The sequence below is a fragment of the Netta rufina genome (genome assembly GCF_964035555.1).
Source record: "Netta rufina genome assembly, chromosome: 1".
Classification (NCBI taxonomy): Eukaryota; Metazoa; Chordata; class Aves; order Anseriformes; family Anatidae; genus Netta; species Netta rufina.
The window spans coordinates 82,449,277-82,465,043 of NC_140123.1; the positions used below are offsets into that span (position 1 = coordinate 82,449,277).

The 15,767-nt window shown below is 38.5% G+C and overlaps 1 protein-coding gene across 4 annotated transcripts in view; it reads left to right on the top strand.

Moving 5' to 3' along the window:
* The window catches only part of CNKSR2 (connector enhancer of kinase suppressor of Ras 2), a gene marked incomplete at both ends in the record, with an annotated part of 217,493 nt that overhangs the window by 169,206 nt on the left and 32,520 nt on the right, over positions 1-15,767 (top strand). For all 4 annotated transcript variants that reach the window (XM_084306349.1, XM_084306350.1, XM_084306351.1 and 1 more), the window contains 3 exons: positions 4,050-4,117; positions 9,468-9,568; positions 10,721-11,264. In XM_084306349.1, coding sequence (XP_084162475.1) covers positions 4,050-4,117; positions 9,468-9,568; positions 10,721-11,264 — 713 coding nt within the window. The remainder of the gene's footprint in view (positions 1-4,049; positions 4,118-9,467; positions 9,569-10,720; positions 11,265-15,767) is intronic.

The following is a 15,767-nucleotide window of genomic DNA, read 5'->3' on the forward strand; positions in this document are numbered from 1 at the left end:
AATTTTACAAAGGTATATAAAGGACATGAAGGTTTTTTGGGGGATGAAGGGTTTTTTGGGTTGTGGGTATGTGTATACTCACATAAAACATGTGTTTTAGTTTTAAGTAACTTTGTTCCTATTCAATTTTTCCTACTACTTTTATGACTGAGCCACACTGCTATGTTGGTAGAAGCTGGGAGAGCTCCAATCACTGAACTTTATTGTTGTGGCATCTGAAGTCCCTCTCCTTTGCATGGTTACACCAGCACAAGGATTCTTTCCACCCATACAGCACATTTACTTTGGGTGAGAAGAAGGATGGAATATCCTTCATTGATGCAAAGTACGGTTTTGATAAAATAGGTTTATATTCATAGAAATACCTTGTTTTGAAATTTCTTGTTATTCCTATTCCAAGAAAATATTATGATGTACAAGGCAGTCCACATATTTCTACATAATGGTGCTATGTGTAACTTTATTTTGATTGTTAACTGTACCTGCTACTTTATAGACTAAATATCTGTTTTTTCCTCAAAGATCCCAATCATCAGTTCAAAGGCAAATGCAGTCTTTTCAATGTTGGCTGGTTTAAATACTTTGCAAACTCTTATTGATCCTTTTTATTCCAAATACGGTAAGCTATATAATCTATGCAGGAAAATGCAGTCTGTAGCTTCACATAGAAAGATTGTCTGAGAAGTTCCTTGAACCTATTATAACCGAACTGTCCTCTGTATCTTGTTGTGTATAGGCAAAGTATTGAAATTTATAATTTCTTCCTCAATGTAGCTCTATAGTTAAGAGTAAAGATGACAAATCAGCTTGTATTATTAGCATGTGAGAATGTGTCTGGAAGATTTCAGTAAAGATGGCCTATAAAATATTTCCAGCATCATCTACAGGCCTCTTCATTCTGGTTAAACTGCAGCAGTTTACTTATAGACACTATATGGTATCCATACTCCCATTGCTATATAGCGGGTTCATTCTAATCCTTGAGCTTTATGGTTAAGGACAATTAGACATCCTGCTTTGACTAAAAGCTTTGCACCTACCTGGAGTCTGAGATAAGATAGAAAAAATGTTTCCTACTCTTCTGTTTGAGTGCCAGTACTGTGCATTCTTCTTTATAGGAGTTGTAAGTATATAGAAAGATATATATATATATATATATATATATATTTAATCTGGTTCTGAGTGAGTCATAAAATTGTTTTAATTGCATACTGACAAGAAATGTGTATGCTATTCTTGAAAAGAAAAAGAAAACAAAAGCAAAACCTAGATGACTGCTGCAAGTACCAGTGTTACTTATTGTAACTATTATTGTCATAGCTAACAATAGGATAATTCTCACAAGAAAACTAAAGCTGCATTTGCAGTAAGGAAGGAATATTTTCTCGGCCTTTTGCCCTCTAAAAATTACAGCACACCACGGGGAAGACAGGTTTAAATCTTCCCATATACAAGGGCTTTGCATATTACTTTTAAGTAGGTTTTAATATTCATAGTAAAGAGTTCTTGTATAACTGTACACTTGATACTTCTGTCCCTTATGTTGTGTAAAGCAGGAATGTTTTATTCTTCCTCCACTCTTCTAAAGATCATTGCATTTCCCTGTGATATAACCCCAGTGTGATGGATTTCTCATACTCTAGCCTGAATGAACCTAACTCTAGCCATGATTTATTAAAATAATACTAATTGTCTAACCACAGATGTCTAGCCATATCTAATAAAGCTTTAGTGGCCATATACCAGAAAATATGCAGAAGTCAATACCATTCTTTTCATTTCTGAACTAGAAAACCACTCAAAAGACATAGTTATTAACTGTTTACAACCAGATCAGTGCCTTGTCACTCATCCCACAGGCACTTGTTCCAAACCATGACATAAATCATGAACTACAGAAAATCATTAAATGTGAAGTCAGTCTGTTGTCTCTCTTTTAGACTGGTATACAGTTCCTGGGTTATTGTTAGATTATACTTTTCAGGATTTATTTTTTTTTTCTGGAATAATCTACTATAGCTGTAACCACTGTCACTTAACTCTTTGGTAATATAATTGGTTACCTCACTCTCAGGCATACAAAATACTATCTCATGTTTAGGATGGAATGAAATTTCCCAAATGGAGAACTCTTATAGCTGTATAATTTAATATTTTGTGGTGAACAGGCCTATTCAAAGGGATAGAGTAGGCAGTTGTTTTATGTCAACTGCACTGGGTGGTGTTAAGCCCTGAGCTGAACTGGGAATGTGAGATCCAAACTGGGTGAGAGGCCAGTGAAGCCCACCTCTGCTGTATGCCACACCATGCGACAGAGCAGGTGCTTGCCTGATTGTGCTCTTTGCCCTCTGTACATGGACAGGTCTGTGGCCTTTGCTCATCACAGGGCATCACAGGCCTGGAGTAGTGTGGGTGAGGTTCCCACATCAATACCTCTGATTTGGGCTGGCAGAACTGTCGAGACAGGTGAGCTTCACCCCTAAAGAAAGTCTTCACATATCAGAAATGTGAACTTAAAAGAGAGTTTTGGAGAGGGATGACTTTTTTCTTCTGTGAAGATGTGCAATAGATGTCTGAAGCATGATTTGTTAGATTTCTGTCTCTGTGTGCCAGTGATTTTTTAAAGTTTATGGCACTTTCTAACAATTACAGAAGAAATTTTAAGTCTTTTCTTCAGCTCCCCTATTCTTCTGGCAGAAACTTTGATTGTAAGTTAATATGCAGTATGCTGTAATCAATTCAGTAGATCCCTAACATCCTTCCCAATGTACAATGACTTATGGACCATTAATGTAATTTACAGATAACATGTGATCAGTTTGTGTAGGGGCAGCAGCAGAAGTTTATTTCAAGGAGAGCAACTGTATTTTATGATCTAATGTCTGTTTATCTTGAACTGAAGTGTCTTAAAGGTTGGCATCCAGGACTGATTGCAAAGGTCTCACCAAAGGTCTCTCTTGCTGATGAAATATTACATGCTGTTTCCATATTGCAATATGCAAATAACAGCCATCAGGCCAGTTTTCTGAAACAGGAGATTCACATTTCTGAAGGCAGTGCAGAACTGACTCCAGCTGACCTTCCATATGCACTTGCAGTAAAATTGCAAGCCACTGACTGGCTTGGCAAACCAGGTACATCATCCTGTAGTCAGGATGACGTGTGTAAAGAATTCCAGGTTTAACATGGAATGGACTACCATAGGAGGCTGTCATGGTCATTTAAAGCATCATTGATGGAGGAACTAATTTAGTCTGTTTGGATAATGAATACACTGAGAGCCCTTTGGGGGGAAGAGGGCAGGCTGAATTAGAGCATTGCTACAGGCAGTCAAGTGTATGCTTTTCAATGACAGTCCTGCTAGAAGAGAATAGCAATAGTTTATTTTCAATTCATGTAGCTTATGGAAGCATTTTTTCAAGTCTAAGTTGAGGTGAAAGCCTTAGGTATGAATTGCATTGAGGCAACTGTCTTTTCTCCCTCTGCTTCCCTGACACAAACACAAAGGTGAATTCTGATATGCCGCCTCCTCTTTGTATTTGGCAATGTAGGTAAGCCCTAAAACACATAATGGCATAATTAAGCCTCACTGTCTGTTTAGGAGTGAACCTGCTTTTTTTTTGACTGGTGGTTTCTGCTCTGTTCCTCTACTAAGTTGCCAAATCAGGCCTTAAAATATTTCTTAAATCTCTGAAAAGTGGTGCTTATTCTCAAGAAATCAGAACAGCAGGAGTATCGGTGCGATGGCATATCTATGAACAGCAGACTTAATAGCCCTTTGATTATCTCCAAATCCTTTATTTTACAGATGTTTGACATCGTACATGATTTTCCATTTGAAACAAGATCTTTGCTGTGAAAACAATTTGTTCAACAGCAAAATTATAGATCTTTGGAGGCTCCCAGAGTATCAAAGAAAACAGCTGTTTAATATGAAAAATAACATTGTCTTGAATCTGTCAGATGCTCATACCTTTGTTTTTTTGTAGAAATACACTAAAAATTAACATGCTGTATTGGTATCACTGTTTTTTTTAATATTATTTCAGATGGCTAAACAGAATTAACATGCTTGCTGCTGGCTATGCAGAAAGGGAGAGGATCAAACAAGAGCAAGGTAATATTATTTGAGTTTCTTCTGTCAGTTCCTATAACAAGTTCATCTGTTCTTTTTTTTCCCAGCTGTGTATCAGGCCTCATTCTCATCATCTGACAGCAATTCGCATATAAGCATCCCTGTTGTTCCGTTAGAGAATTGCTTGTTTCTTAGGGTTTTTGATTAGTTTCTTCAGACTCTGGTCCACATACCCTTGGATTATTTCTGAGAAAGCCACTGAAGATAGCTAAAAGCAGCACATTTTCTGCCAGTAATCTCAAGCATGTAGTACTAAAGAGTCTGTGTTCTCCATTAAAATAAGCTTAAGAATCTGCAAGCTAAAAAATAATTTAAAATATTACATTTGGTGTTTTAATTCACAGGGAGGAGGAATGCATGAAATAGGTCTTAGGAACAAAACCATTCCTCTAAAGCCTGCTGACATAACTGGATTCTTTAAAAAAAAATAATAAATAAATAAAAAGTTTATAATTTTAAGGACATTTAATGTTTTATAATTTCTGCTGGTTTTCCTGTTTAGAGGTGTGTACTTGAGCCTTGTTGGCTGTTTCAGTGATGAAGCCTTTCATTTGGAGTCATAGGTTTACATCATTTTACGAATATTTTTTATGTCTGGTATTTTCTACATTTATAAAAGCAGCACACATAAAACAATGAGTCACTTTGCTTTGGTTTTCTGCAGTAGAAATTCTGTTTGCAGATAAGAAAAAGAAAGGGTCAGTCGTCCATTGCGTTGGGCAGATTGTTCCCTCAAATTGCCAGTGACATGGATCAACAGAAGTGTTCCTATCCAACTGACTACTCTGGCAAGCAGCTGGCTTGTGAATCCATACTCTATTTTACAAATGTACCTGGCAGCAAATACCAGAAAATTTCAGTGGTCATGATGATCCAGAGTTTATCCAGATCACTGTCTACCTGCTGCCTGCTGAGTCAGAACATCACTTTATAATTTTGTGGCTTCTCCCCCTTCATCAGTGAAGTTCTGACTTTTGTCCCAAAAAGCTTACAGCTCAGAGCTGCAGCAGCAATGTATTGCATGTAATCTTTTAGTTATGAAAACTGTACTTCTAGCCATTTTTCAGGGAGAGTTTGTATTCAAAAGACTATCACTAGGCTTCAAAATTAGTCACGTAGTGTCCTCCACACCACTCAAAGTCCTGGTTCTGTACCAACCTACGTGACAGCAGCCTTAGTCATGTCCATCTGGTCAGATATAGCGAAGATGTTTGCGGTCTGTGTCTGCAATGCATTTCTGTGGTGTGGTGCCCCTTTCCTGGGAGACACTGCAAAAAAAATCCTTTCCCTGATGAGAAGCAAATGTAGCTTTGGCAGCCAGGTGGAAACATCGTGAGAGTACAATATTCTATAAGGGCTGAAGACTAACAGACAGCATCATGAAATGATGTCTGCATTGATTCATACCCTGACTGTCTCACCACAGAGCACCCTAGAGAGATCAGCCTGCTGTTGAAGAGCACTGGCTAACAGCATACAGCTGTAATTTGATGGTAATAGCATGGGTGGGAAGGTTTGTGGGTGTTCTGTCTTTCTCTCAGATAACTAGGTTGTATCTGCTATTGCCTCATTTCTAATTTTACCTTCCAGTATGTGCAGCTGCTTATCCCGGTTGCATTGCCCACCTGGCTTCATCCCATATGGTCCTTACACATCATGTCATTCATAGTACTAGGCCCTCTTCATTCACACAGTCCATTCACACCATGATCTCTGTTCCTCCAGGCGTGTTCTCAATGCTTCACCAAACTTCAAAATCAGTTTGGGAGTCTGTATTTCCCAGGCTATATTGCAGTAACCAGGTTGGAGGGACCTGTATACCATCCATCACTACCTGAAGAGGCTGTAAACAAGCTCTTATTCTTGGAGTCTTCAGGGAAATCCTCCATGTTAGCATCCAAAGCCAAATTGAGGTCATGTTAGCATCCAAAGCCAAATTGAAGCATTTATTGACAGCAGGTTGGCACTGGAATTACAATAACGTGGGATGGTAAAGGAAAAGGTGTAAGAACTGTTATGCTAACAGTGTATGTACAAGTGCACAATTGCAGACATGATGCACCTTTATAAATCCAGATAGATTTGGAAAAAATATTTTTCCTACCAAGCAATCACTGAATAATAAAATAGTAGATGATCCCGTTCTTAGACATGAGATCATGTGCATTCAGGCCTCCTGTTGCCTATTATTAAAATGGCTCCCTGTTGAAGATCATCAGTGAGACCTCACTTACCACTGAAATTATATCCAAGGCACTAAGGGAGCTCTTTATTACCACCCTAATGCCGTTTACTCAAATTGATTTATCATATGGAGGTAGGGAGAGCTATATCCACTGTGTTGCATATATGTGTTCAGTGAGGGTATCGCATTCCCCACTCGCTGCACTACAGTGTTTTTATGCCTCTGGTGATTACCCTTGGCTCCCAGCACAAGGGCTGTTAAACAGATGAGTAGTGCCCCTAATTAGCAGAGGCATTAAGTTAGCAAAGTAAAACCTCTCCATCACTTCAAGCATTTTTGATATTATAAAAATTGTGAAGCTGAAATTTTCTATATTCATTTACCGTACCAATTGTCATCTACATATTTGATTTTACAAAAGGTCTTTTATTTCTGTTCAGTTCATCCCCTTGCAGGAAAGCTTTATAATACCTCTGAAACAATTCAACACTAGTTGTCAAACCTGTTTCAATTAAGAGCTGAACGGTTCTGAATCTAAAGTGCATAAACATATTTCAAGTGCTTCAGAGATGCACGAATCACCAAACTGTGGGTGTATTGCTGAAGAAAATGTCACATTCTGTACAGAACAGTTTTATAAAAATACCATCAACTTTCCATATTAAATACAATGAATGCTAGCAATACGGCAAGGGACTTTCTTGGATGGAGATATTATATACCTTCCAGTCGTAGAAAATCACAGAAAAAAAAATACTTCCTTATCTAAATAGAAAACATTTAACTGGCAAATGGCTGGCCAGTGTTAGCTTATATATAATAGATGCAGTCTCTTGCTCATTCAGAAAGCTTTCAACATATGCCTGGTCCTTTGAGCTCATCTGTAACTGAATTGGACAAAATCTGCAGAGAGAAATATGGCAACTGTTCGATAGCATCACACACATTTTAGATAGATTATAATGTCTCAGTTGCCAAAAGCAGAACATTTTTAAAAACTGATGGGAGGCTGTTTTCATTCATTTCACCTGAAAGTTGACCCCTGGAACTGCAGAATTTTTTTAGACAAACACAGTAGGTTGCCAACAGAGTTTCCGATCTGAGGTAAGGTGCACAAAAGCATAATCATATAGTGTTTTATTGTATGTGGATTTGACAGGAAGAACTTTTTTGTATTTCTAGCCAAGATCAAAACCTGCACTGAGAATGATAGATTTAATTCCAGAATAAATAGTTGAGCTCTAAGCCTACAAAAATCACAGTGAGTGATACAGTTCTGACAGGTTTCTCACCAGAAGTAGCTCCATTAGGCTTTGCTACAAAATAGGAACAAACATACTTACATGCCAATATTTTCAGGTTTTTTGAGCTGCCGGAAACAAGTTTTCTCAAACTGAGAATGACTTAAATGACAGTTTTCTCTTATTTAGTATTTTACTCAACAAAATTAAATTACTTGGAGATTTCCAGAGACAGCGTTTGGATTTTTTTATTCCATCATCATGAAAATAAAAATATATTTATCCTATTTATTTATTACACTGTTTTAGGAGAACCTTTCAGCTCAAAGCTTGCAGGAAGCAATTTAAGAGACTGAAAGAGTTATTATTGCTTGTAAAAAATAAACAGATAAATATGGCTGCCTGTCCCCAGCTACCACAGTTTGGGAAAATACAGAATTTTAGGGTAGACTGTTCCAAGACACTGTCATCTTAAGATCAGTAATTTTTGTTTTATATATTGAATAATATTAGCTACAGTAGATTTTTAATTGTGAAATACAATAACCATAATGGTAACAAAAAATCATTAAAGCCAAATTATATACTGTACAAACCTGGAAAATTTCAACTCTTTGTTATTTAGATAGTTTATGAAGCAACAATTAATCTTTTTCTCCTCGTCTATTAAAGACAGAGTAGTAAATCACCCAGTTCATTGAACACGAACTTCACATGGAGATTGCCTGTGGTTAGTCTGTGAATGGTATGAACTACACTTGTGCAGTTGTACAGTGGCTTACCCAAATACCAGAAGGTAATACAGTCAGAAACAAAGTGACAACATAAATGTTTGCATCAGTCTTACAATATATAGAAATATTAAGGTTGTCTATCTGGAGCTGGTTCAGCAGTTAAGTTGTTTTCTTTTGAAAGGAATATTAAGGTCTGGTATCTATTTAATTGCATGCTGTTGTGCTTCAAAAATATTTGCACCGGAATAAATGGGAAATACCACATGATACATTCTTCTAAGTGTTTTCCCCTTTGATCAAACTACCATAAATACGAAATGGGCATGGCTAAGACTTGATATCATGACAAAATAAGACCTCGTGTCCCATGAAATTTACACCACAGTCCCTGTGTCCTTTGTACTTTCTCTTATCCACCTTTTGGAATTCTATGCTTAAATATAACTGTCATCTTCTTCCTTAGCAAATCACCTTTAGCAAATCACCTTTTTCATTCTTGGGTAACAGGACAGCAAGCAACTGTTTTATAAAGAAGATGTGATCTAAATTTTTCTGCCTTATCTTAAATACATCAGTTTGTTATTAGAAATGTAATTGAAAAGTTTGGGTAACTAGTAGGATAAAATGGAGAAAAAAGGTAGAAAAATAACTTTGATTATTCACATATGCAATAACCACTACGTATTTGATATGCCAGTTGATGTTGATTACATTACATTACAAGTTACATTTTTCATCTTTTCTGTTCAAAAAAAGAAAAAATACTTTCAGTAATTTCCAGCCAATATACAATCATAATTATTTTGATGATTTTCTAAAAATTTGAAAATATGATCATTATTGCATTGAGTACTATCTATGCATGTAGTATTTATAAGGCGTGTACAAGAATTAAACGTGTGGGGTTGTTTAATATCTTTGCAGTTAGGTTTAATATACTTCATAATGTTGTGGGGTGTTGTTTTTTTTTGTTTGTTTGTTTGTTTTCCCTCTTTACACTAAAACATTTCCAAATTACAGAAGCTATCATTTAGATTGCCAGCATTCAACTCATATATAACTTCCAGAATTTCCTAGGAATTTCTACTTGCTGTTGTGAAAACAAGTCTCTGTTATACAAACATATCAAAATATATTGAAAGTTTTTGATCTGATATGTATGTAACTTGTAGATTACTGGAGTGAGAGCGACAAGGAGGAAGCTGACACTCCATCGACACCCAAGCAAGACAGCCCCCCACCCCCGTACGACACATACCCACGGCCTCCTTCGGTAAGTCACCTGCCTAATCAGGAATGACTACATAAAGTGACTTTTACCTACTCTTCTGTTTAGAAGCATGTGCATGCACATATTAGGGCAATCTTCAGTATATTTTTGGAGCCAGTACTTGACTTAAGGTATTTTTAAAGTATGAGCTTAAAGTACGAGCATGTAAAACATACATGTACATGAGTATGTTTTAGCTTCAACAACCATCATTGCTATTTCCACTGGTGTGTAGAGAATACGTTTATAATCCCACTTATGTACAGAAAAGGATTAAGTTACAGAATTCCTTTTTCCTCTTCTTAATTCATGATAGATCCCTACTCAGCCATGCAATCCCTCACCTCCCCCTTATCTTCATCTTTGACAAAATGTAATACTTCAGTAACAACAGAGATTCTTTAAGGTACAACAGGTTTGCTGTAAAGATTTACTGTAACAAATTACACTTGAATTTCCAGAGAAATTCCAACATAAAAATGTTCTTTTATATAGCCAACAGTGATATTGGTTGTTCTATTGTCTGTGAAAAAGTAGGTTTATCTATAAATTAGAACAAAAGGAGATTGTTTTTTATTTTATTTAAGCAGTTATTGGTGTAAAACTAGTAGACAGTCTTCACATTTATTCTTCACAGGGAATTTTAATTTTCATGTCTATACATGCAGACAATGTTAACTAAAGCGTCTTACTTGAATATATTTTTAAAAATGCAAAATTTTTGGTTGAGAAATTGGGAGTCTGGGGAAAGACAGTGTTCTTGAGGTTTAATCTGAATGCAATACTTTATTTTCTAAAACCATAAACCTTTGAAACATACTGAAGCTCTGCAAACATGATTCCAAAGGAATTATTAGCAAGATAAGATGACAGTAGGCATTTGGATTGTGTTTTTAAGGTAGTATTAATGGACTAGGCATCTCTCTCCTATGTCTTTCACAGAGCCATATTCTACAAAGTTTTCTGCAAATAATTGCATTGGCTTCTTTTATTGATTAAGGAACGTTTTGTAGGAATAAGTATTAGGAATAAGTATTAGTAGCAGTGTGGGAATAAGTTTGGTGCCTTCAGTAACAATGAAAAGTATGTGGTCATTACTAGCAGTATGTCTTGGTCTACACTGATCTGAAGGTTGCTACATTGCTGACCTTGCAGATGAGCTGCGCAAGCCCTTACGTGGAGCCCAAGCACAGCCGGCTGTCCTCCACGGAGACCTCCCAGTCGCAGTCGTCGCACGAGGAGTTCCGCCCGGAGGCGGCGGGGAGCGCCACCGACTCGCCGGTGCGCAAGACGGCGAGCCAGCGGCGCTCCTGGCAGGACCTCATAGAGACGCCGCTGACAAGCTCAGGACTCCACTACCTGCAGACGCTGCCACTGGAGGACTCGGTGTTCTCCGAGGCTGCCGTGGTCTCCCCCGAGCACCGGCGGCAGTCCACCTTGCCCACCCAGAAGTGCCACCTGCAAGACCACTATGGCCCCTTCCCGCTCGTGGAGGGTGAGCGGATGCAAGTGCTGAATGGCAACGGGGGAAAGCCCCGAAGTTTCACGCTGCCTCGGGATAGCGGCTTCAACCACTGCTGCCAGAGCCTTTCAGTTGGTGCTGCTGATCACCAAGAAGAAGCGCAGCAGAAGGAGGTGGAGGAGGAGGAGGAGGAGGAAGAGGAGGGCAAAGCAGCAGAAGAAAACCAGGAAGATAAAAGTAAGTATGGGATATTTCTGTGGCTTTTCAACAGTCCTGTTCGTGTGATGTAGAAGTTGTCTTTTCCTTTCAACTATTAATAAAATTAAAAAAGAACAGTCTTCCAACATCCCCCGTATTTCACCAGGTCCTCTGTTTCACACCTCTTTAATCAGCCTTATGTATTAAGGCCTAGTAAGCAGCCAGAGTGCTGCATGATCTGTCATGATTACCAGACACTTCCCCATTGGCTGGTCACCAGCTTTGTCCTACTAGTAATTCCTAGTTCTAAGTGGATTTTTCTTCCATGCTTTCTTCCCACTTCCACTTGCACAGTATTGTCCCCCCACTGACATGTGTACGTGTCAGGACATACTCAGTAAAGTTTCCAGCCAGCCCCCGTCCGGATTTTAGAAACACTCAGTAAATCCTGGAGTGCCGGGTCTGGCTGTCATTGTGTAATATCTAGGCAGACAGGTCACAGGACAGCCCAGAACCTGAAAGAAGTTGAAAAAGAGAGTGTGTTTTCCCCTGTTCCTTACCTTGTGATTTGTAGTGACAGAAGTTCAAAAAATATTTCAAAACAAATTATAAAAATATTAGAAAACAACTATGTGACCAGCGGGGTTTAAAAAACAATATAACCCTGTGTAACTGTCTCTTACGTAGCACATTAACTCCATAGATACTAGTGCTACTTGTCAAAGGTAATCCAAATAAACAGGGAATGAGGATGGTCCCTGCTCCTCTTGAACATGTAAAAACATTTCTGTGTCTGTTTCATGCTCTGTCTTTCACTGTCATTTATGGAGCTTCTCAGCATGCGTTGCTAGCAAAGTTCAGTTCATGCCCAAGTTGTTGGGTCTGTCAACAAAGCCTGCATCCATGAACTGTGGGGTTATGCTATGATTAAGTTGCCTGGAGTGGCAAGGAAGGCAGGATGGTCCTGAAGCTCTCAAAGGGTTTGTGCTATTTGGTTCCTTCAAAATCTTTTTTTTTTTTTTTTCACTACAGTAGAGAAGTATAAAAATGGTAGAGAGATAGGAGAGGGTAGTGAAAGCTTTGGATAATTAACTATTTGCATAAGTTAATTCTTTAAATTAGTACATTTGTTGAGCATTAAAATTCATATGGACGTTATTTAGTCTACATGGGAGAGATCAAGAGTTTTCCATTTTCCTTATGCTTTTGTCAATAGGTTCTAGACTTCTCAAATTCTTGCCTTTGATAAAACAGTGATTTCCTTTGCAGATATTAAATCTGATGCCATTAAAAGGAGAAAAGGCATGATTTGAGTTGCATTCATGCATGGCACTTGCCAAAAAGCTCATACATTCATTAGGGTAATATTAGACTCTTACCGACTGTGAAATGAAGCTCTTTAATTAACAGGGTTAAGTTTCATCAGATGGGCAGAATGTGTTATCCTATTTTTAGCCTTCAATCTTGATTTTCAAATGGTTTTTTACTGATAGCTATAAAACAATATAAAAAAAAAAATGCCCTCAGTCACTGGAGCAAAAGTAGCAAAGAGACTTCCCAGTGGAGTATCTGGACTGTTTGGGATCCTACACAAAGGGATCCTGCTGGAGGGCTTAAGATGCTAGTTGTTTTAAACAACACTTTTAAGGCCTTTAGGGCTTGTGGTAACACTTTATGGTGTACAATCCAAATTAAGGGCTATTGCTTGGACTAACAAGCCAGAACTTGGGCTCTTCTCTGCCTTTACTTACCACTTTGCAAAAAGGGAGAAAAAAGTTTAATTTTCAAGTGGTATGCCTTTATACACATACTTCTATTTTTCTTTAGGTGAGGAGGTTTTCTTGCTTGAAGCATTAATAAGAGATTGTTTTTGAGACATTAATGACCAGCTAGACACGTAAAGTGTTCATGGTGAATTATTGACCATGAAATTATAAAAACAGAAAGAAAATTCTGTTTAGTCTGTTGAAAAGTTTAAGTGCTGAATTGCTTGTTGCTATGGCTACAATGTTCTGTTTGGAACACTGGCTTTTTCCAGCTTGGTTACCCGTAAAAAAAAAAAAAAAAAAAAAAAAAAAAAAAAAAAAAAAGCAGAAGGGATTGTGTGCAAGGGGTGTTCTCAGTTGCAAAATCCCAACTTCTGAGCAGAGAGGAATGAGAATTGCTTGTAACCCTGCTGTCAGGATGGGTGCCCGTGTGTGTGTGCTACCTCATTGCCTCTGCAGCTCCGTTGATCTGGGAACATAAAAGCTTGCAGCTGGAGGGAGAGGGGGAGAGGGGGGATCTTCCCCCTTTGAGAGAGGTTTTAACTTCTCCTTGAGCCTCCCCTGCAGTGGTATCAGATGAACCATCTAAATGCATTTATCTGCCTTACACATTTGTGATGCTGACATAGTTCTATACTCTTGGATGATTCTATGTGTTCCTGTCTGTACATGTACATGTATGTGTTTCAAAGCTTGATCATTTCTATTGCTGTTTGTGCAGGACAGGGAATACAGCTCCTTCGTGCTTGTGGCTGTACAAGTCAAAAATCATTGCCAAAAGTTTGTTTTTTCAGCTTTTTGTTTTTATGTCCTCAATTTTAAAGCCTCCTGAGTTCAAATCAAGTAGTGAAATGCAGTCCTGTTTCTTCCAACTTCTTTTGTGGAAATGTTTTGAAATAGCCACGCTACAAATGAGGAATTCTATGCTTTACTTCAGATGCTATCCTCAGCTGCTATAATTTACATAGTTCTGTTGACTTTCTACAACGGCTACACTGATTTGCAGCAACTAAGAATCTGCTCTCTGTTAATCACTACTCTATGCCTGAAATAGATATTGCAAGAATTTCCTGACACTGCAAATAGTTCTGTGTATCAGTTCTCCTGTAATGCCTAGATATCTCATGGTAAACTAAAAATCTGGGTTGTCCTTTCCTGTCTTGATCCATTAGGACCTAACTTTGTTGTGTGTTCAGTTGCTTCTTTTTTGTCTCATTATATCACATTAACACTGCACGGCTAACTTTTGATTATTTTATTTCCCTAATTGGATGACTTTTGTGTAAATCATTTAGATGTTTTGTATTGGCACTGTAATGCTCAGTCTCTTGCTTTTTAATGGAAGAGGATTCTCTTGTGAGGTATTTGTGTTTGTCTGTGACTCGTGTTTGCTCCTGAGACTATGAAAACAGCAAGAGCTGTGGCACCAAGCATCCCTTCTTGCCATGATTCTGCGAAGCAGCCACACAAAAAGAGCATGGGAGTGGCATGGTACAGCACGTTGTATGTCAGTGATTCAGTTGTGAAGGACGTGTTGTGCCTTTTCAGATCTGTTTTCTGTTAGTTGGAGGTAGCAGAATGAGAGAGCTGTGTGTCATGAGCTTCACTGCCACCCCCTTCCCCTTGGGCCTCCCTGTTGTCCACGCTCACTGTGTTTTGACATATTTCACCACTTAACACCAAAGAGAACCTAGGATCTTCTTGGCAGACAGTTATTACTTCAAAGTATTTTTGGTGGTTGTTTTTTTGTTTTGTTTTGTTTTGTGTTTTTTTTTTTTATCATTTTCATTGGCTTCTTTGGTCCGTGGGAAAGGAACAGGAATGACTCCAGGGTCAGCATTTAAGAGAAGCAGGTACTAGCTCTCTGCAGAGTGTAACTGGAGTGGACCCCACTGACCTCCTTGCAGAGAAACCTGCACCTTTTGTGCTTACTCCTGAAACAGTCTGTGGAGAGCAATAGCACCAGTGGGAGTCCCTGTACTACCACCAGTGAGGGAGTAGTAAAAGACACTGAAAGTACTGTCTCCCACACCAGCCACTAGTTGAAGAATGACATTCAAGGTGTCAGTGCTTTCGCAAAATAGCACAGATGGTTTTAAGGGCTCTCTTCATTAGCAATACGTACAGTATTGCACGCGGTGCCAAAGAAAGTACGTCTGTGGGACATACCATGTGGGCATCCTCCTTGACTCCTTCAAGGAGGAGTTTGTACTAGTAAAAATACGCTCTGAATAAGGTCAGGTATTTCAAATTCTGACATACAGGTACAGGGAGGCTTGCCTCTTTTAAAAAGAGGACTGTACTATGCAATAGAAATGCCATCTCAGAAAGATGGATGTTTGATAATTAAATGATACATTGTGAAGTAGTACACAATGTAACACTTCTTGGTTTTGCTCCTCTGCCTTTTGGATAGGGTATCTTTTAACTTTGGCAGGGTTTAAGCAACAGTGAAATGTGGGAGTTAGGATGAATAATGTACAAAGCCTGGATTGTGCACACCGGAGCTGATGGTGATGTGTGTCTGAAATTAATAAGACGGTTTGCTTTTCTGACAGCCTCTTTCCATTTGAGAGAGAGGATTAGTGGTGTCCTGTCATCTGACCACCTAGTTAGTTTTACCTGCACCAGGAGGCAAGGGAGAGGCCATTAAGATTTTCCCCTCTGGAATTTCTCAGGTTAGCAAAGGTGTGCATGCCTGCTAGTGTCTTAAATAAGCAGAGCTATGAGAAATGACAGGTCATGTTTCACGTTAGAAATACTCCTTATGAGGCTG